At 39.5% G+C, this 22,727-nt stretch overlaps 1 protein-coding gene across 14 annotated transcripts in view; it reads left to right on the forward strand.

Moving 5' to 3' along the window:
- TTC3 (tetratricopeptide repeat domain 3) overlaps window positions 1–22,727 on the forward strand; it is a 140,552-nt gene that overhangs the window by 99,873 nt on the left and 17,952 nt on the right. For 12 of the 14 annotated variants that reach the window (XM_068547050.1, XM_068547053.1, XM_068547058.1 and 9 more), the window contains 4 exons: window positions 547–612; window positions 1,632–1,781; window positions 19,127–19,266; window positions 22,200–22,268. In XM_068547050.1, the coding sequence (XP_068403151.1) occupies window positions 547–612; window positions 1,632–1,781; window positions 19,127–19,266; window positions 22,200–22,268 (425 nt within the window). Of the gene's footprint in view, window positions 1–546; window positions 613–1,631; window positions 1,782–19,126; window positions 19,267–20,416; window positions 20,606–22,199; window positions 22,269–22,727 lie in introns of those variants that run through there. The other 2 variants (XM_068547060.1, XM_068547065.1) reach the window with 2 other exon arrangements.

Raw genomic sequence — 22,727 nt, forward strand, 5'->3', positions numbered from 1 at the left:
TGCCTGCCCCTAAGACATAGTGCCTGGAGAGGGAAGGGGAGAACGTGCTTTCTGCATGGGCAGCTCCCAAGAAAGAGAAAAAAGGAAGAGTCTGGGCTGCACATGCCCAATTCTCCTACCAAACCAGGGGAGGGAGTGAGGGAGTTAAAAGACACGACCAGATGGAGAGAAACAAGAGAAGATGTGAATAAAAGTTCCTTCCTAACAAGCACGAGAATAAGCTAAGGTTTCTCTGTAGTTAACTTCATAAGGCATGAAGTCATTAAACCCTTATTGGTTATCCTCCTACTCATTAAGGTTTTTGCTTTCTAGAAAGCTTTGAAGAATTATGTTAACAGTAATGAACCAAAATCATTTTCACTTGTACTAATTATAAATAATCACTTTTTCCTGTTACAAATATTTGTAGAAAGCATAGAACATTATCTAAACTGGCCAAAAGAAACCTTGAGAAAGTTATGGGCATGTTTCAAAATGTTATTACATGATGGATTTATTTTACTAGAGCAGTTGAGATAGATTGAATGTGTTTGTTTTGCCCCATAGGTGTCTTGGAATATAAAGCATCAAGAAGTCAATACTGAGCCGTGTGATCCTTTTGAGGCACAACAGGTGAGTCAAAATCGTATTAAACTTGTTAAAGGTTTAATTTTCATTACTTTTAACTAGATGGGAATGACGAACTTAAAACTATTTTGAAGCCAGTTATTCCATACAAAACATTATAGAATAAGCTTTAGAACATAACAAAAAATTATTGTTTTGTTTTTATTGTTGGAATTTGGGAAGGGGAGGCAGAGGAAAAGGTAAGTTTTTTCCAGCTTACTGATTGTGAAGTATAACGGCTTTATTGTTTTAACTGGTATAATGAGCCTGTATTAATTTATAAATAAAAGCTTCTTCACATGAATAATACAGGAATTATTATAAAAACCTTTGCCGCTTTAAGAATGATTCAATTAGAAAATCTATTAATATAATTACTGTGTTAATATATCTTAAGAGAAAAGTCATTTGATCAACTCCATAGTTGCTGATAGGGTATTGGAAAAAATTCAAGTTTTTTTCTTGACTAAAACTCATAATCAAATGGGAATAGATGAATACTTTTCAACATGCTTGTATCTTTCTTAAGCCAAATGTGTCATCTTGCTTAAAGGTTATATATCATCATTAATATTATTATATTATTATCCTGGAGATATTAGCTGACAAAATCAGATAAGAGAAAAAAATAAGATTTTAAAGGTGGAGGTATAAGTCTCATTATTTACAGAGGCTAAGACTGTGTCCCTGGAACATCCAAAGTGATCAACCGAAAACCCAGTACCAAAATGTAAGATAATTCAGAAGGTTGATTGGATAAAATTCCTTTCCATATATAAACAACCCATTGCAAATTATATTAAAAGAAAAGACCCAATGCAGCCAAAGAAATAAATAAATAAAGAGCTGGCTTTGATTGATATACAGTGTAACAGGTTTTTAATTCTTGAATTATTGTGACATTTCCCTTGTAAATTTTTATCTGCCATATATTCTCCTTTGTTTATTTTAAGAGAGTTCAGAACAAGATCAGAAATAGGCTTTTAAAACTACTTTTAATAGATAATTTTGTATTATACTTTTAGGGGAGTATTTCACAGATTGAAAAGGAGTACCAAGTTTTACAAGAGCAGCTTAAGGAAGCATGTGAAAATTATGAGCAGAGAAATATCAAGGGCTCAGAAGAAACCAAGGATTTGGAAGAAAAGTTGAAAAGGCACCTAGAAGAAAACAAGGTAATCCTATCTGAAACCCTCTTTAATAGCATGCGGTATCATTAGGAGAATTGTGCTTGTGTAGCCTCAGTTAGCTGAGCTGCTGCATTGTTGGCTAAACAAAAGGATTCTTTCTTGTTGCCTATTTCAAATTTCTTTATGACATATTAAAGTAACTGTTTTTTGCAGTGCTTTAGAAGCTCTACAAGTTGCAGTCTAAGAAGAGGGCTGTGAATCTGAATTTTCATATATCATAATTCAGTTTGCTTGCTTAACTAAAACTATTTTCTGAGGAAACCCTCTTGCACTGTTGGTGGGAATGTAAATTGATACAGCCACTATGGAGAACAGTATGGAGGTGCCTTAAAAAACTAAAAATAGAACTACCATATGACCCAGCAATCCCCCTGTTGGGCATATACCCTGAGAAAACCATAATTCAAGAAGAGTCATGTACCACAATGTTCACTGCAGCTCTATTTACAATAGGCAGGACATGGACGCAACCTAAGTGTCCATCGACAGATGAATGGACAAAGAAGATGTGGCACATATATACAATGGAATACTACTCAGCCATAAAAAGAAATGAAATTGAGTTATTTGTAGTGAAGTGGATGGACAGTCTGTCATACAGAGTGAAGTAAGTCAGAAAGAGAAAAACAAATACCGTATGCTAACACATACATATGGAATAAAAAAAAAATGGTTCTGAAGAACGTAGGGGCAGGACAGGAATAAAGACACAGACATAGAGAAGGGACTTGAGGACATAGGGAGGGGGAAGGGTAAGCTGGGACGAAGTAAGAGAGTGGCATGGACTTATGTATACACTACCAAATGTAAAATAGATAGCTAGTGGGAAGCAGCCGCATAGCACAGGGAGATCAGCTCGGTGCTTTGTGACCACCTAGAGGGGTGGGATAGGGAGGGTGGGACAGGGAGACGCAAGAGGGAGGAGATATGGGGATATATGTATATGTAGAGCTGATTCACTTTGTTATAAAGCAGAAACTAACACACCATTGTAAAGCAATTATACTCCAATAAAGATGTTAAAATAAATAAATAAATACCAAAAAATCCCCAATACTATTTTCTGGAGACTAAGCTCCAAGTTAAATTATTAGTATTTTTAAAATTTTTTTATCATTGTGTTCTGAATTCATGGCATTTTTTTTTTTTGGCTGCCTTGGGTCTTTGTTGCTGCGCGTGGGCTTTCTCTAGCTGTGGCGAGCGGGGGCTACTCTTCGTTGAGGCGCGGAGGCTTCTCATTGCAGTGGCTTCTCTTGCTGCGGAGCACGGGCTCTAGGCGCGCGGGCTTCAGTAACTGTGGCTTGCAGTCTCTAGAGCGCAGGCTCAGTAGTTGTGGCGCACGGGCTTAGTTGCTCCGCGGCATGTGGGATCTTCCCAGACCAGGGATCGAACCTGCGTCCCCAGCATTAGGAGGCGGATTCTTAACCACTGTGCCACCAGGCAAGTCCCTAAATTCTTGTTTATAGTGAGAGAGGTTGTGTAGCAATAGTGGTTCAGAGTGTGAGGCCTGGAGTCAGACTGACTGGATTCAGATCCAGGCTTAGTTCTATACTAGTTCTGATCTTGGTCAAGTTATTTAACATCTCTGTGCTTTAGTTTCTTATCTGGAAAATTTGGGTAACAGTAGCTCCCATTTGCCAGGTTAGATTAATCCTTGTAAAGTACAGTTATCCCTCAGTATCGGCGGGGGATTGGTTCCAGGACCCATTCAGAAATACCCAAATCCACAGATTCTCAAGTCCCTTGTATACAATGGTGTAATATTGAGAGAGTTCCACATCTGAGGATACAGAGGGCTAACTGTACTTAACGTTGCCTGGTGCATAGTAAGAGCTCTCTAAGTGTTGCCTGCCACTATTATTACTACTACTACTATCATCATCACCTTCATCTTACTACTCAGGAAGTATAAAAATTGCACATGGAGGGTTGGCATACTAGAACTGTAAACTCACCCAGAGTATCTTGGTTGAGTCTACTGATCTTGAATTCCATTAGTTAAGATTGACCTTCAGTTACATGTGACTGGTTCTTGGAGTAATACTGATTCATGGCAAGGCCCAATTGAATTAGTGGGAAAATGGAATTATAGATGTGAGGAAATCATGGTACGTTTCTTTTTTAAACTAAGGTCTTTATTTTAAATTGAAATATAGCTGATTTACAATATTAGTTCCAGGTGTACAACATAGTGACTTGATATTTTTAATAGATTATATGCCATTTAAAGTTATTACAAAATAATGCCTATATTTCCCTGTGCTGTACAATATATGCTTGCTGCTTATTTATTTTATACATAGTAGTTTGTGTCTCTTAACCTCCTACCCCTATCATGCCCTTCCCCCCTTCCCTCTCCCCACTGGTAGCCACTAATTTGTTCTCTCTGTGAGTCTGGTTTGTTACATTCATTCGTTTGTTCTATACTTTAGATTCTACAAATAAGCAATAAAATAGAGTACTTGTCTTTCTCTGTCTGACCTATTTCACTTAGCAGAATACCCTCTAGGTCCATCCATGTTCTTCCAAATGACAGAACTTCATTCTTTTTTATGGCTGAGTAATATTCCATTGTGTATATATACCACATCTCTTTATCCATTCATCTGTTGATGGACACTTAGGTTGCTTCCGTATCTTAGCTATTGTAAATAGTGCTGCTGTGAATATTGGGGTGCATATATCTTTTTGAATTAGTGTTTTTATGTTCTTTGGATATATACCCAGGAGTGGAATTGCTGGATCATGTGGTAGCTCTATTTTTAGTTTTCTGAAGAACCTCCATTCTGTTTTCCATAGTGGCTGCACCAATTTACATTCCCACCAACAGTGTACAAGGGTTCCCTTTTCTCCACATCCTTGCCAGCATTTTTTTTTTTAAATTTTATTTATTTATTTATTTATGGCTTTGTTGGGTCTTCGTTTCTGTGCGAGGGCTTTCTCTAGTTGTGGCAAGCGGGGGCCTCTCTTCATCGCGGTGAGCGGGCCTCTCACTATCGTGGCCTCTCTTGTTGCGGAGCACAGGCTCCAGACGTGCAGGCTCAGTAATTGTGGCTCACGGGTCCAGCTGCTCCGTGGCATGTGGGATCCTCCCAGACCAGGGCTCGAACCCGTGTCCCCTGCATTGGCAGGCAGATTCTCAACCACTGCGCCACCAGGGAAGCCCCCTTGCCAGCATTTATTGTGCTCTTTTTAAATCTTTTTTTGGCTGCATTGGGTCTTGGTTGCTGCAAGTGGGCTTTCTCTAGTTGTGCCGAGCAGGGGCTGCTCTTCATTGCGGTGTGTGGGCTTCTCATTGAGGTGGCTTCTCTTGTTGCAGAGCACGGGCTCTAGGCACACGGGCTTCAGTAGTTGCAGCATGCGGGTTCAGTAGTTGTGGCATGCGGGCCCTAGAGAGTGTGGGCTTCAGTAGTTGCAGCGTGCAGGCTCTAGGGTGTGCAGGCTTCAGTAGTTGTGGTGCACAGGCTTAGTTGCTCCACGGCATGTGAGATCTTCCCGGACCAGGGATCGAACCCGTGTCCCCTGAATTGGCAGGCGGATTCTTAACCACTGTGCCACCAGGGAAGTCCTATTGTGTTCTTGTTGATGACAGCCATTCTGACAGGTGTGAGGTGATATCTCATTGTAGTTTTGATTTGTATTTCTCTCATGATGAGTGATGTTGAGCATCTTTTCGTGTGCCTGTTGGCCATCTTAATGTTTTCTTTGGAAAAATATCTTTTCAGGTCTTCTGCCCATTTTATAATCAGCTTGTAAAAACTGAGGTCTTTTGTACAGAGGTAACAAAGGGCTGTTAGTCCATTTAAGAAAGGAAGAACTTGAAGTCTGAGTCAGTAGCTGACGTCACATATTAAATAGAAGAAAATGAGCTGTGGGACCTTAATCAATAAACTCATTTATTGAGATTTAAGTATGCCCAGAAGAAAAGGGTTGGTATGTAAAGGTTACTGTTATAACATTCCTTAGGACATGTTTTTACTTGGGATGAGACTGGGGAGATTTGAAGAATGAGAAGAATTGGAAGGAACCAGCCTTTCTGCTCAGTTGCCCAGTTGACTGAAGTCTTCTTGATTGCGAAGAGGGAAAAATGAGCAAAAGTAAAGCCCTGCCCAGTGGCTCACAGAACACTAATTTGGATAAGCTACTTGGGGGGCTTAACAAAACAAAGTATTTTTGTAAACTTTGTATTGCCTCAGGAAAATTCAGTTTTCAGTTTTAATAAATCTGTGCGGGAATGCCTGTGTTCACCTGATTAAGTGCTGAGGGCAGATTTGCAGACTCAGCCACTTAATTTTAGGTGGGCATCTGGTGAGTGAGGTTTCTTTCTTTCTGGCAGAGGCTTGTCCAGCTTTATAAACTGCTGGTCTGACTGGGTCCTGTATTTGTGCAGCTCATCAAGGCTTCTTTGTACACTTGACCAAGAAATGTACAGTAAATTAGCACCCAGGGAGGAGGGCTGTGAGAGAGCAGCAACTTTGGCTGGTGGGCTTGGGCTCTTGACCTGCTTTTTAACTTTGCTAAGGCTCTGGGTCTGGTTCCATGTGGTTGTACTTAAGAGTAGTCAGTCCATTTTTTAAAAAGAGTCATTATTTAGTCCCTCAAATTATAGGCCAGTTAGGTTATTAGACTTTCCATGTAAAATGTATACCTGTTTCCTAGCAGGATAAATTGCTCGTCTGAGATCCTTAGGTTGCTGTCTGCACAAGAGCAAATGAGGTTTAGTTGTGGCCACTTCTTTATTAATCATGACTGTACTCAGAATTCACTTGTGGAAAATCTTTTATAAATGTAAAAAGAAATTTCCGCTTTTGTTGATCTTTCCCTTGGCCTTTGACTCTCTTAGATCACTGAGGTTATGAACTAATACTTACTTAAAGGTTCTTGATCCCACATTTGGATATATTAGATACAACAGCCCTTCCCCCTTATAGAGAAGAGAGAGGCAAGCAGTAGCAAATCACGTTTAAGAACTCAGGCAAGCAGAGCAACTAAGCCCTTGTGCCACAACTACTGAGCCTGTGGTCTAGAGCCCACGAGCCACAGCTACTGAGCCCACGTGCCACAACTACTGAAGCCCGCGTGCCTAGAGCCCGTGCTCCGCAACAAGAGAAGGCCCCGCAATGAGAAGCCCGCGCACGGCAGCTAAGAGTAGCCCCTGCTCGCTGCAATTAGAGAAAGCCCATGCACAACAACGAAGACCCAACACAGCCAAAAATAAAAAAACAAAAAAAAACCTTGGGCAATAAGAGTCAGACTGCCTGACTAGTGACCCCAGCACCACCACTTAATAGCTTTGTGACCTAAAATAATTTACTCAATCTCTTCGACCCTCAGTTTCCTCATTAATAATGTAATCTCTACTTCATAGTTTTGTGAGGACTCACAGGGGTGGTTGGAAAGGGGTGGGGAATGGCCAGAGATAAGTATAGAAGGAGGAAGAATTGTCCCATCCAGAATGCTGTCATGCCCTCTTTGAGAAAAATCACTTATTTACAAAGCACTTGAAAAGCGCTGAGCGTTTACAAAGCATCAGTAAAAATCTGGGCCAGCTATTGCATATAGCTGATGGAGTTTGATTATCATGAGCTAGAGATGGGCCCATTCTCTATTCCCTGCCAGAGGAAAATAGCAATTCTAAAGCCAGAGTCTCCTATCGTTTTTAATGTACGTCTCACCTGCAACCAGCAGGTTATAACTGGTTGCCATATTGCTCAAGGGCATATGTTCTTTCTTGTTTTATTAAGGTAAAATTCACCTTTAACCACTATAAAGTATACAGTTCAGTGGTTTTCAGTATATTCATCATGTTGTATAATCATTACCACCATCTAATCCAGAACCGTTTTCAACACTCCAAAAAGAAGCCTTGGGGCTTCCCTAGTGGTGCAGTGGTTGAGTGTCTGCCTGCCAATGCAGGGGATACGGGTTCGAGCCCCGGTCTGGGAAGATCCCACATGCTGCGGAGCAACCAGGCCCGTGAGCCGCAGTTACTGAGCCTGCGCGTCTGGAGCCTGTGCTCCGCAACAAGAGAGGCCGCGATAGTGAGAGGCCCGCGCACCGCGATGAGGAGTGGCCCCCACTTGCCGCAACTAGAGAAAGCCCTCGCACAGAAACGAAGACCCAACACACCCATTTAAAAAAAAAAAAAAGTAGAGGAATTTAAAAAAAAAAAAAAAAAAGAGAGAAAGAAGCCTTGTACCCATTAAGCAGTCACTCCCCATCTCTCCTAGGTCATATGTTCTTAAGGTGCTTTAATGAGATTTGCTTATAGCTAAGATGGGTATTTAGTTGGCACTGACTCTTAAAACACAGTCAAAATAATTTTGGCCCAGAATAATTTATGGAGTAGAATTTGGAACTTTGTCCTGTTTCAACAGAATCTTGGGCCCCTGCCTGCCAAAGCTTCCTCAGCTCACGTCTGCATAGAGGTGGGGTTCTCCTGTTCAGTTATTGCCCTTGCCAAGTTCAGCCTTTTTTGGTTTTTTTTTTTTAAGATTTTTTTTTTATGTGGGCCATTTTTAAAGTCTTTATTGAATTTGTTACAATATCGCTTCTCTTTTATGTTTTTTGGGGTTTTTTGGCCACGAGGCATGTGGGATCTTAGCTCCCCAACCAGGGATCAAAGCTGCAACCCCTGCATTGGAAGGCGAAGTCTTAACCACTGGACCGCCAGGGAGGTCCCCAGCCTTATTTTTTTTTAACATTTATTTATTTAGTTATTTGTTTATTCGGTTGTGCTGGGTCTTAGTTGTGGCAGGCGGGCTCCTTAGTTTCACCAGCATTTTTTTTAATCTAACATTTATGGAGCTCATGTTATGTGCCATACTGAGTTATAAATATTTTACATGTATTATTTTATTTAATCTCAAAACAATCCTAGTGTACTAGTGTTACAGTATAGTATATAATATTCTCTCCATTTTACTGATAAGGAAAAAGGAGGCCAGACTTGCTAATGCATCTTGCTCCAAGTCACACCAGTACTAAGCAGGAGAACAGGTGGTGAGTGTCAGGCTCCAAATACCTTGCATTTGTCCTCCCTTAAGAGAATGTCAGTTCCACAACCAGTTGAAAAACATTTCTCAGCATTTCATGAGCAGCCTGTCAGTTAATCGACGCCATAATAATGCCGAGTAACAACCACCCACAAAAACTTCAGTGATGTATAACAATAAATATTAAATGTGTGAGTCTGTGGGTTAGCTGATCCCGATTGGGCTTGGCTAGACTGTTTCACGTTTGGGTCAGCTAGGGCTCTGCTGTTCTTGGCTGTGCTAGAATGACCTCAGCAAGGACAACAGGGACAACTAGATCTGCTCCATAGGTCTTTCATCTTCCAGTAAGTACAAGGGCAAGCGAGGACAGTCACTGCTAATATCACATCAGGCAAAGCAAGTCACATAGCCCAGATTCAAGGGGTGGGGAAAAGAGACTGCCTCTTTTTTTTTTAGATTTTTTTTTTTAACATCTTGATTGGAGTATAATTGCTTTACAATGGTGTGTTAGTTTCTGCTTTATAACAAAGTGAATCAGTTATACATATACTTATGTTCCCATATCTCTTCCCTCTTGCGTCTCCCTCCCACCCTCCCTATCCCACCCCTCTAGGTGGTCACAAAGCACCAAGCTGATCTCCCTGTGCTATGTGGTTGCTTCCCACTAGCTAGCTATTTTACGTTTGGTAGTGTATATATGTCCATGCCACTCTCTCCAGAGTGAAGTAAGTCAGAAAGAGAAAAACAAATATAGTATGATAACACATATATATGGAATCTAAGGAAAAAAAAAAAAAAAAGGTCATGAAGAACCTAGTGGTAAGACAGGAATAAAGACACAGACCTACTAGCTGTGACAAAGTGAGAGAGACTGCCTCTTTAGTGAAGGGAATGCCAAGGTCCCATGAGAAAGGATGTAGATATGGGGAGGGGTGAAGGATGGGGCTGTGAATGCCATCCCTCTGCCACAGTAGGTTAGCACCAGTAATTCACTAACGCTCAGTAATTACCAAGAGCTTAAAAGACCTTCTGTGCTTGGTATCTAACTCCATCTTCTGCCTTCTTCCTCACCTAATGGATAGTGCTTGTCATGTGATTTGCTCACTTCCGGACCTTTTCCCAGCACTGTTCCTTCTGCTTCAAGTGGCCTTCTTCCTCCCCAAGCCTGGCTCACTCCTCCTCACCCTTTGGGTCCAACTCAGGCATCACTCTGTTGAGAAAGCAGTCACTGACGACAGCTCAGGCTTGGTTAAACGCCCTTATTAATGCAGTGGTGATAATGAGTGCCTCACACTATATTATCCAGTAATTATCATTTTGTTAACATCATTATTGAGATATAATTCACATATCATAAAATTCACCCATTTAAAGTATATAGTCAGTGTTTTTAGTGTATGCACGCTGTTGTAGCCATCACCACGATCTTCAGTTTAGAACATTTTTATCGCCCCAAAAAGAAATCTCGTAACCACTACCAGTCACTCCCTGTTCTCCTCCCTCCCTCCCCCGGCTGTAGGCAACCACTAATTTACTCTATGGATTTGCCTGTTCTGGGCATTTTATATAAATGGAGTCATATTCTATGTGGTCTTTTGTGAGTGCCTTCTTTCACCTAGCTTAATGTTTTCAAGGTCCATCCGTGTACATTCGTCCGTGTAACATGTATCAGCACTTCATTCCTTTTTACTGCTGAATAATACTCCATTGTATGCTGTATCACATTTTATTTACCCATTCATCAGTTGATGGACATTTGGATTCTTTCCAGTTTTTGACTGTCATGAATAATATTGCTATGAACATCTGAGTACAAGTTTTTCTGTGGACATATGTTTTCATTTCTTTTGGGTATATACCTAGGAGTGGAATTGCTGGGTCGTATGCTAACTCCATATTTAAGAGTTCGAGAAAGTTCCATACTGTTCCAAAACAGCTACACCATCTTACATTCCCACCAGCAGTGTATGAGGGATCCAGTCTCTCCATGGTCTCACTAATGCTTATTATCATCTATCTTTTTGAGTTTAGCTATTCTGATGGGTATAAAGTGGTTTCTCATTGTGGTTTTGATTTGCATTTCCCTAAAGGTTCATGGTGTTGAGCATCTTATATGTGCTTAATGTCCATTTTTATATCTTTGGAAAATTTGGAGAAATGTCTGTTTTAATCCTTTGCCCATTTATTAATTTCATTATTTGTTTTTTAATTATTGAATTAAGAGTTTTCATATATATGTATTCTAGGTACAAATTGCTTATCAAATATATGATTTAGAAATATTTTCTCCCATCGTCCATATTTGCAACTTTATTTCTTCTATCTCCTGTTCCGTGGGTTGTCTTTTTAGTTTCTTGATGGTATCATTTGCAGCACACAAGTTTTAAATTTCAGTGTAGTCCGCTTTCTCTATTTTTTCTTTTGTTGCTTATGCTTTTGATGTCGTAGCTGAGAAACCACTGTCAAATCCAAGATCACCAAGCACCAAGATTTACTCCTGTATTCTAGAGTTTTATAGTTTTAGCTCTCTCCACTTAGGCCTATGATCCATTTTGAGTTAATTTTTGTGTATGGTGTAGTAATTATCTTTTATGCATATTTCCCCCACCAAACTGTGATCTCCCTGAAAGCGAGGACTGTTTCTTTTTTTTTTTTTTTTTAAGTTAGAAAGATAAAGAATATATTAGGAAAAATAAAACTATAATTGAAACAACTGGTCCCTGGGGGTTCCTCCTGTCCCCTAGGTGTCTGTGGTCCCCCACCGGTGCCTGGTAGGTGCCCTAGTTGTGAGGAGACGTGAATTCGCATCCTCCTAGTACGACACCTTGACTCCACCACCCCCAGCATTGAGTCTTACGTCAGTTTTTTTTTAAGTTTAGAATTGGCTTTCAAAATCGAAGACCTTGTACGTAAATATTTAAATAATCATAAAAATTTAGGAAGAGACAGACAGGACCAGAACCAGAAAGATGACGCTGATGGGGACATAAGGGACACACCCCTGGGGGTGTGTTTGCTGGGGAGCAGCTGGCTTTGCCTTCTTCCTCCTGTGTCACCTTTGCTCCAGAGCCCATGGAGAATCCTCACCAAATGGACATGATGCTCCCCTCTCGTGGCCGCGGCCGGGTTTCCATGTACCTGCTTGGTGCGGGCGCTGGGCTGGATGCAGGGGCCGCTGTCCCCTTCTGTGTGAGGACTGTTTCTTCGCCGTCTTTGGATCTCAGTGTACAGGCTAGGAGCTCTGCCGATGTTATCAAACAGTTGTACTTAGGCCCCTGAAGAACTGGGTTTAGTGAATTGTGTCTTCATATTCTGTCAGCCTACATGAAAGGCCATCAGGCCTGGACGTTCTGTGAAGATTGTTGCTTTATTTACTGCTAGTATGTAGTTGAGGATATTACCCATTCTTTCATTTGACAAATATTTATTGGATGCTCCTTAAGTGCCAGGCTCTGTGCTGACCTTCCAGGACTTTTATGTAGCATTCTCTTTATGAGGCCCTGAGAAGTCATTCCTCTCTGCTTTTACTACCTGGGTTTCTGTGTGCAGTGGGCTTGTTTTTATTTGACTTCGACTGCCAGAAAGTTTTAATACTGTTTCTGAAGAATGGTTAGGACCTCATGCCATTTGTTTTTATATTACTCTGGCTCTGTTTTTATATTATCAATCTTATCTTTTTATTCTGTTTTCTTTACTTAGCATTCTTTTTTTTTTTTTTTTTTTTTTCATTAAAGTTTTATTCACCTGCATATAACCTACTGTGTCTAAGGTTAGTTACAAAGTTATTTGTCAAAGCAATTTTAAAAGAAAAATAATAGATATTTATAATTTTAATAATTGTGCTCATAATTTTTTACTGATACAATAAAAAGTTTATACATCACCATTAAAATAGAGAAATGACAAAAGCACTTGCTGAGTTATCCAAACAATGGAGTTAATTATATAGGATCACAGCCCACCTTCCAGCAAAGTTTGAGGAAAGAGATCTTCACCTTCCTATTTTCTCTATTATTTGTTCATCATTAGAATCTCTTGTCTTTGCAATATCACCTCCCTATGTTACATATTCCAAAGTCTTCTATTAATTATACTGGTTATGTTTTAAGTTGATTGCTTCCTACCATCATCTAAAAAAAGTATCTTGGTCTTAGTAAATTATTTCCAAGACAAAATAAGGAGGATTTTTTCCTAATTCTTTTTTTTTTTTTTTTCACACACACACACTGTATTTTATTTTTACAAGAGATAAATAGACTGACACCAAGCATTGAGCATTCTTTTTTATTTCGTATTTTTTAAATTATATATATTACTGAAGGCACTTCAAATATTTATTTTAAAACATAGTTGAGGTTTAAAAAAAAGAGGTATAAAAACCAAATGCTCTCTAATTGAGAAAAAGACTTTCAGAGGTGTTTATAATTATGTCAGTGAACTGTACAAATACAGGATGCAGTTGTATATAGCCTGTTGTTTCTCCTATTCTAATGTTTCAAAGAAAAGCATTCAGATTATTCTTTTTCATGTAGTCAGAGACAAGCTCATGATAGCTGCCCTAGGCCAGTTATGTCATTAAAGGGTGGTGAGTACAAATGGCAGATGAACTCATGTAGCATTTTTCATGGCTGAGCTGTAGGGGTGTGTGTGTGTGTTTATAATACTTTGTGCCTTTTGATACCTGAACTGCTTTAGGTACTTGTTGCCAAGTAGGTTCTTATGTCCCAGTATAACCTTGAGGTGGTACATCATCTCCCAGCCAAAGGGCTGAATCCTAGGTGAAATCATTGGCTTAGAATAGAGGCAAGAAACAAGTTTGGCTTGGCCGTCAGCAGCAAGGCGTGCATATGGACATTGGTCATGGTAGTAGAATACAGGATCTTGTAAGCCTAGTAGGCATGGTGGTCACCTCCGTCACAGTAATGACTGAGCACATTCAGGATCAGCAAGATTGCAGCAAAAGGGAAATGTGAGTTCAACTGTCCCCATGACGGAGGGAATGTCCCTGAGCTGTTGAACCTCTGCTGCCTTAGAACAGTTGGCCTGCACATCTCAAGGCCATTGAGGTCAACCCTACTCCCGCGGTGGGACTTTAAAGTCATTAAGCACCTGGACTGGTTAGCAAATCTGCTTCCCAGGAACATCCGAAACCTTGGTGTCAAAAGCTGATGAGGGAGAAATGTCCTTGTAAGTTGATGCCTCTTTTGACTAGAGAGCCGTATTTCACAGGGAGTCTGTAACTTGGCTTCAGGCCACACCATCTTTTCTGAAGGAGGAGGCTCCAAGTTTCTGTAGCTGAGCCCATGTCTCAGTGACCTGGTCACATTCTAAGCCTAAGCAGGAAGTTCAGGCTACAGGGAACCTGGTCACAGGTGGAAAATGAAAGGCTCCCTAAGCAGAAATGAAGTTGGGACTTCATTAAGCAGTCGTCGTTGCTAGTAGAATTTCAAACTGGAAAAGAGTAAAGTTGACACGTGCTCCTTTTAGTCTCTTGTAAGTATTGCTCCATTCTGATTCACACAGTAATTGTTAGAAATATTAGTCTGTAGCGTGTTTATTTATAAGTGGCTGGCATCTTACAAGCATATGCACCGCCTGTATACCTGCTGGCATTGAAGAGATGACACGTTGAAAAATGACATAAAACTTTCAGAGAGTTTGTAGGTTCAGAAGAAGTTTCAAAAGGCAACACCTGCATAAGAAAGCTGACCAAGAAGGCTGTCTCAACTGGTGTTGTACCTAACCGTCCAGAGCATCAAGAGAACAGCTTTTCATTTCTCTTTGTCATATTGCCTGAAATTCTGGCAGGTATCGCAAACCAAAGGCCTTTGTGACCAGGCAGAGATAACACATTTATATTTTAAAAAGCAAACGAAAAGTACTGGAATTGCCAAATAAAACGTGTGTGTAGACTCCCTGTAGATTAGAGAATCATTTAGGCTGAAGAGTGAAGTGTGGATACTTCCAGGCCGGTTGAAGTGCTTCTCCTGAGCACCGTGCTGCAGTCAGGCACTCTCGGGGTGAGGGATGGGAAGGGAAGGAGAGGAAGGACATTTTGGAAGTATGCCTGGGAGTTGGCAGGCCCTCAGCTGGGGGTGGGCTTAAGTCGGGGGTCCAGAGAAACTTGAGGGTGTTGAGGGAGGAAGGGCCCCCAGAGGGCGGAACCCACTGCCAAAAGGAAGACAGGAGGCTGCTGAAGACAGACGAGAGTCTTTTTCAAAACTCTCTCAGAGGGGAGTCTTAGCTTCCCTCCTTGTCTTTCCAGCACCGCATGTCTCTGCTCCCAGAACCCCGGTTGAGACTATTTCTTCTGCAGTCAAACAGACTCTTCATGGTCTGGAAACTTGCCTTCTTTAACACTGTAGACCTCGTTTTATTCAGCTTACCACTGTAACTGTGAGCTTCTTGGAAGAGAAGTGTTGGCTATTTAACTGATGTTTCTAACATGGCTTCTTATGGGGAAATGCATTCCAAGTTACAACTAATTAATTGGTGAATGGACTTTTGGTTGGTAGTATATTAATGGGGTTGGAATTTCCTATATTGGGAAAGGTTCTTTGGGGAGCAGAACACACCTGACTTGATGGTGTGCTAACTCACTCTAGAATAGCCTGTTAGAAGATGTGTAAATCAACAAAACTTGGAAATACATTATTCCTTTCTGTGTGGCTATGTGGGAAGACTGTTTGAATTCAGAATTTTATCCCTTTGATTTGTAGTCTTTGTCAGACACTTATAAATTTCTACTCTGTCCCATCAAAATGATTGCAGGGTCAAAATTATTAAGTTCTTATATATATTTTATTGTTTACTCATAAATTTATTTAAACATACATATCTAGGTTAATTTCCCTCTTTCCTGTACATCTTCCATATTCTCCTTTTTTGTTAATGGAATTTTGTTTAGTTATTCATCCAAGGTAGAAACTTATCTTTAACTCTGTCACCTTCTGCTTTACCATATATCCAGTCGGACACATGGTCTTACCCGTTCTAGTCTTCTAAAGTTCCCTTTATTTCTTCTTATCACCCCTACAGTTACCACTGTCATCCTCGTTGTCTCTCACCTGGGCTATTGCAGTGAGATTTTACCTTCTTCTAATATAGTCTTTAACATTAAAGGTTATAATTCATAATGGGCTATGAAGTCAGTTTAATGAGGGTGACTAGAATTGTTTTTAATAGTAGAATAGAATAGAAATATCAGAAAACATCTCAGAAGGTGAGGGCAATTTTTTTTCAGTTTTATGTGTATATACATGCATACATATATATGTATATACATATGCTGTAGATCATTATTAAAATGCTTTTGCTATTGTGGGTCACAATAAGAAAGTGTCAGAGAAAGTCAAGAAAATGTGAAAGCCACTGTTCTCGTCTTTCATGTACCCTCTTACCCCGAGTCTACCTCTTTGTCTTTCAGTTATTTTTCTAAAATAAGAATCTCATCATCTCACAGCCCTGCTTAAGAGCCTTCACTGGCTTCCTGTTTTCTGCAGGATAAAGTCCACACTCCTTAGCATGGCTTACAAGGCCCTTGATCATTTTAACCCAAGGTGCCTCAGATGCCATTCTCCGTGCCCTGACTTCCGAACACCCACCTCGTCCTCCAGCCATGTAGCACCTCTTGCTTTTTTTTTTTTTTTTTTAATTTTATTGATTTGAGTCCTCTCCCTCTTTTTCTTGATGAGTCTGGCTAATGGCTTATCAATTTTGTTTATCTTCTCAAAGAACCAACTTTTAGTTTTATTGATCTTTGCTATTGTTTTCTTTGTTTCTATTTCATTTATTTCTGCTCTGATCTTTATGATTTCTTTCCTTCTGCTAACTTTGGGTTTTGTTTGTTCTTCTTTCTCTAGTTTCTTTAGGTGTAAGGTTAGATTGTTTACTTGAGATTTTTCTTGTTTCTTTAGGTAGGCTTGTATAGCTATAAACTTCCCTCTTAGAACCGCTTTTGCTGCATCCCATAGGTTTTGGGTCGTCGTGTTTTCATTGTCATTTGTCTCTAGGTATTTTTTTATTTCCTCTTTGATTTCTTCAGTGATCTCTTGGTTATTTAGTAACGTATTGTTTAGCCTCCATGTGTTTGTCTTTTTTACGTTTTTTTCCCTGTAATTCATTTCTAATCTCATAGCGTCGTGGTCAGAAAAGATGCTTGATATGATTTCAATTTTCTTAAATTTACTGAGGCTTGATTTGTGACCCAAGATGTGATCTATCCTGGAGAATGTTCCGTGCGCACTTGAGAAGAACGTGTAATCTGCTGTTTTTGGATGGAATGTCCTATATATATCAATTAAATCTATCTGGTCTATTGTGTCATTTAAAGCTTCTGTTTCCTTATTTATTTTCATTTTGGATGATCTGTCCATTGGTGTAAGTGAGGTGTTAAAGTCCCCCACTATTATTGTGTTACTGTCGATTTCCTCTTTTATAGCTGTTAGCAGTTGCCTTATGTATTGAGGTGCTCCTATGTTGGGTGCATATATATTTATAATTGTTATATCTTCTTCTTGGATTGATCCCTGGATCATTATGTAGTGTCCTTCCTTGTCTCTTGTAACATTCTTTATTTTAAAGTCTATTTTATCTGATATGAGTATAGCTACTCCAGCTTTCTTTTGATTTCCATTTGCATGGAATATCTTTTTCCATCCCCTCACTTTCAGTCTGTATGTGTCCCTAGGTCTAAAGTGGGTCTCTTGTAGACAGCATATATATGGGTCTTGTTTTTGTATCCATTCAGCCAGTCTATGTCTTTTGGTTGGGGCATTTAATCCATTCACGTTTAAGGTAATTATCGATATGTATGTTCCTATGACCATTTTCTTAATTGTTTTGGGTTTGTTTTTGTAGGTCCTTTTCTTCTCTTGTGTTTCCCACTTAGAGAAGTTCCTTTAGCATTTGTTGTAGAGCTGGTTTGGTGGTGCTGAATTCTCTTAGCTTTTGCTTGTCTGTAAAGCTTTTGATTTCTCCATCAAATCTAAATGAGATCCTTGCCGGGTAGAGTAATCTTGGTTGTAGGTTCTTCCCTATCATCACTTTAAGTATATCATGCCACTCCCTTCTGGCTTGTAGAGTTTCTGCTGAGAAATCAGCTGTTAACCTTATGGGAGTTCCCTTGTATGTTATTTGTCGTTTTTCCCTTGCTGCTTTCAATAATTTTTCTTTGTCTTTAATTTTTGCCACTTTGATTACTATGTGTCTCGGCGTGTTTCTCCTTGGGTTTATTCTGTATGGGACTCTCTGCGCTTCCTGGACTTGGGTGGCTATTTCCTTTCCCATGTTAGGGAAGTTTTCGACTATAATCTCTTCAAATATTTTCTCTGGTCCTTTCTCTCTCTCTTCTCCTTCTGGGACCCCTATAATGCGAATGTTGTTGCGTTTAATGTTGTCCCAGAGGTCTCTTAGGCTGTCTTCATTTCTTTTCATTCTTTTTTCTTTAGTCTGTTCCGCAGCAGTGAATTCCACCATTCTGTCTTCCAGGTCACTTATCCGTTCTTCTGCCTCAGTTATTCTGCTATTGATTCCTTCTAGTGTAGTTTTCATTTCAGTTATTGTATTGGTCATCTCTGTTTGTTTGTTCTTTAATTCTTCTAGGTCTTTGTTAATCATTTCTTGCATCTTCTCAATCTTTGCCTCCATTCTTATTCCGAGGTCCTGGATCATCTTCACTATCATTATTCTGAATTCTTTTTCTGGAAGGTTGCCTATCTCCACTTCATTTAGTTGTTTTTCTGGGGTTTTTTCTTGTTCCTTCATCTGGTACATAGCCCTCTGCCTTTTCATCTTGTCTATCTTTCTGTAACTGTGGTTTTTGGTCCACAGGCTGCAGGATTGTAGTTTTTCTTGCTTCTGCTGTCTGCCCTCTGGTGGTTGAGGCTATCTAAGAGGCTCGATGGGAGGCTCTGGTGGTGGGTAGAGCTGACTGTTGCTGTCGCACCTCTTGCTTTTTTGCACAGACATGCCTTACTCTTTCAACCTTCTGCCTCACCAGTTGCCACTACTTGGAATCCATTCTCCATGTGACAGACCCATTTTTGAAGACAGAGATCAGATATCACTGATTTTGAGAAGCCCTTCCCAAGTACCAGATAGTCTGTCATGTGTCTCTCCGTCCTTGTTTAAGGGCTGAGGCTGTGCATTGTGCGACTTGATGTCCCAACCTTGGCCAGGGTAGCACATACAGCCAGCTCCTGAGTCTGTGTCCTGTGGAACTGGAGTCATTGGTTAAGGTAGCACACCGCCACAATTCTAGTCTTTCAGGCTCTTTTTTTTTTTTTTTAAAGTACATCTTCCCATTTATTTAGGTACTTTCTAAAATGTTTTTAGATCTCAAAGACAGAATTAGATTGGTTCCTCGAAGATTTGGAAAAGGAAATTAAAAAATGGGAACAGGAGAAAAAAGAAATCCAAGAGAGACTAAAGGCACTGAAGAAGAAGATGAAAAAGGTTTTAAATGCCAGTGAAATGTAAGTAACACTTGAAAGTCAATGATTTTTACTTCTTTATGTATTATTGGGGTATATTTTGGGTTATTTTTCATTTTTGATATTCAATTTCAAGCTATATCAAGTAAAGTGAAAATTTTAGGTATTGTTTTCATTTCATTTTAAAGAACATCTGTTGGGGAATTATTGCACCTAAAACTTTTTATAAACCTACCATGTTTGCAGATAAATTACATAAAGGTAAGACTGCAAATCAACAAAGAACCGACTTCCAGTCTGAGCACCACCTCTTACTGTGAACATTACCTTTAACCCCTTTTCCTTATTGTAAAATGAGGGGGCTTGTCTAGATCTAAGGTTCTTTCCAGCACTAAGATTCTGTGATGATCATTTTATTTATTACTTTCATCCTGAATCTTTAAATTATTAAAATTTGGTTCTGTAATATGAAGGATTTGGTAATACATTCAGGCAATTGTCAGATGGGCCAGGTTTGTTTCAAGATTCTCTGTGATCCCTCCTAACTCCTCTTTCCCTAAACAGTGATATGTCATATGATTCCTCAGCTTAATTGTTACTACTGTTGAACAAAACACCAGAAACATAGTGGCTTAAATTAATTTTTATTTGATCCTGCTCTTGCTGTCTGGGCTGTTTGGCCGGACCATTCTTCTGCTGGTCTTGTCAGTGGTTCCTCTTGTGGCTGGGCTCAGCTGGGATGCTGGGGTGACTTGGCCTCTTTCTTCCTATGCAGTTTCAGGCCTTCTCTCTCTCCATGTGGCTTCTTCTATCTATTTGATCTGTCCATATGGTCTCCATCATGGTAGCCAGACCTCTGATGTGGTGGCTAAGAGCTTCCAAGAGTGCAGAAGTGGAAGCTGCCTGCCCTTCTGAAGGTTCAGACCCAGAACTGTCAGAGCGTCACTTCTGCCACATTTTGTTGTTTTGAGCAAGTTGCAGGTGCAGTGGCAGAAGCCAGAGATAATTATGAAAGAAGGCAGAAATTCCATGAAAAGCCACCCAGTATTGAGAACTTAGAGGAACTATTTTGTAAAAGAAGTGAAATGGAAGATGGTTTTTTGGAGACACTAGTCTGTCATCTTCTCGTTCTGCTGGCTTTCGGAATAAAGTCGTATTCCTTGCTTCAGCACCTCGTCTCCTGATTTATTAGCCTGTCCTGCAGGAGCAGAGTGAGCTTGGACTCGAATCGTGGATGCCTTCCCACAGCTGTGATTGGCTGATCCTCGGTGACCAGGTGAAGCTATGACTGCTCTGCGCTGAGTGTGAAATGCACGTGTGCAAGTATTCTACTAAGGAAATGAGGCAAGAGGTCATCCATTCGTACATTCACCAGAGTGGAAACATGGCACAGAATGAAGGGGGACATGGGTTCAAGCCCTGGTCCGGGAAGATCTCCCATGCCGCAGAGAAACTAAGCCTGTGCATCACAACTACTGAGCCTGCACTCTAGAGCCCATGCTCCGCAACAAGAGAAGCCACCGCAATGAGAAGCTCACGCACCACAACGAAGAGTAGCCCATGCTCGCCACAACTGGAGAAAACCCGTGCAGCAACGAAGACACAACGCAGCCAAAAAAAAAAAAAAAAAAAAATTTATTGTAGTTCATTTACAATGTGTTAATTTCTGCTGTACAGCAGTTATTCAGTTATACATATATATATACATTCTTTTTCATATTCTTTTCCATTATAATTTATCATAGGATATTGAATATAGTTCCCTGTGCTATCTTAATATCTTTAAAATAATTGATTCTAGAATTTTTTCTAGAATCAGTGGTGGGCTTACCTTACCTCTTTGGTTTTATAAAACTCATATTCTGCTCTTTGTTGAAAATCAGGAATGAAAAAACGGTATTCTTCAGATTTCTGGCACCTCTTCTCTTTTTTGTGAGATGCCATTGATGATCTTAGAAGAGTTTCAAAAAATAAATAAAGCTGGAAATCGGATTTTAAGGCATTGAATTAATGAGAAGAAAATAAAAGTGAGATTCTGAGATTTCATAATGCTTTTCCTTAATGTGTTCAAAGCACCTTTTTGTTTTGAATTCAGCAAAAAGAATAAGAATTTCAGTACAGTAGGAAATTTATGTGTAGACAGCTTTTGGCTTATTTCTGGCATGTCTCCTTTCTGTCAGGTGGTGGTTTTATAACAGCACAATTTATTGAACTTGGCACCATGCTTACTCGTACTTATATGCAAGTCATGCTGTTTCAAATATGTCTTTGATGATTACAATTGACTGGATATTTAAGATTATCAGAAAAGGAACATCATAAGAGTTGTACCTAATAAAGAGTTTCAACTCTTAAGTGTTTCAAAAAAAAAAAAAGAAGTGAAATGGCATTTAACCTGGTTCTTAGTGGAAATGTGGGTTTTTTAGCAAGTAGAGATGACTAAACAGGTGTATAGGTGAGCGTGGAAGAAGAGGCAGAACCCACCTGCTACAGGACATTGCATAAGTATCAAAGATTTACACACTTTGGAAGAATTGTCCCACTGTGTGCATACGAGTGTGTGTGTGTGTGTGTGTTCAGTTGGACTTGAGGTTCTGTTTTAAAGAATAGAAGGCTGTTTTCATTCTGAGTGAGAACCACTGTTAAACTGATGATGATCTGACACCTTACTCCTCTGTCTCGTGTTGAAGCCCCTGGAGGTGCTCCTGACAGAGGAGTGAGACAGGGGATCTTTGCTGCAGACATGCGACTTAGAGTGAAGAAAAAGGTGATCTGCCCTGCAGGTGTAGAAGGAAATTTTCCCAAAAGGAAAATGGTCCAAATTCTTTGCCTATTTAGAAGATATTAGAAATGAAACAAAAATAAATGTAAAGAATTCAAGAAATGTTTGCATGGATATAGGAATTTACTGTGTGAGATCGTGTTTTTAAAAACCTTTGAAAATTAATTAAAATTTGGTGATTATACTTTTGTAGGTATACCCAGGAAAATGCTGGAAAGGAAAAGGAACGTGAATTACTTCTGGACCAGTCCTTTGAAATCAGGCAAATTAAGCTTAAATTTATTTTAACATCTTATTATACTTTTAATACTGGAGGCACAGTCTACACATATTTAGACATCCAAATATATTTTTACTTGTCTGTTTCTTTTAAATAATTATGTTTCTCTTTTAAAAAATTTCTTTCTATTTTATTATTTAAATTAATATTTAAATAAATTTATTCTTTAAGTATTTTTATTTTATGATGTTTCTCCTTTTGTTTCACATTGTCAGTGTAAAAAAGGTCCTGAATTTATCATTGTAGATTACTCTTCTTTTCCCTTGAATTAACCTGAAACTAAAAATGTGTTTTAAAAACTTTTGTTACTTGAAATAACAGTACAAACTATATTACGGTAGTTTCTTGCTCTACAATTAAAGATTTTATTAAAGAATTTTTATTATGAACCTATAAAAAGTTTCCTTTTAACCTTTATTAATAGAAGTGTTTGTACATACT

This window comes from Eschrichtius robustus, chromosome 6, assembly GCF_028021215.1.
Source record: "Eschrichtius robustus isolate mEscRob2 chromosome 6, mEscRob2.pri, whole genome shotgun sequence".
In the NCBI taxonomy this organism is placed as follows: domain Eukaryota; kingdom Metazoa; phylum Chordata; class Mammalia; order Artiodactyla; family Eschrichtiidae; genus Eschrichtius; species Eschrichtius robustus.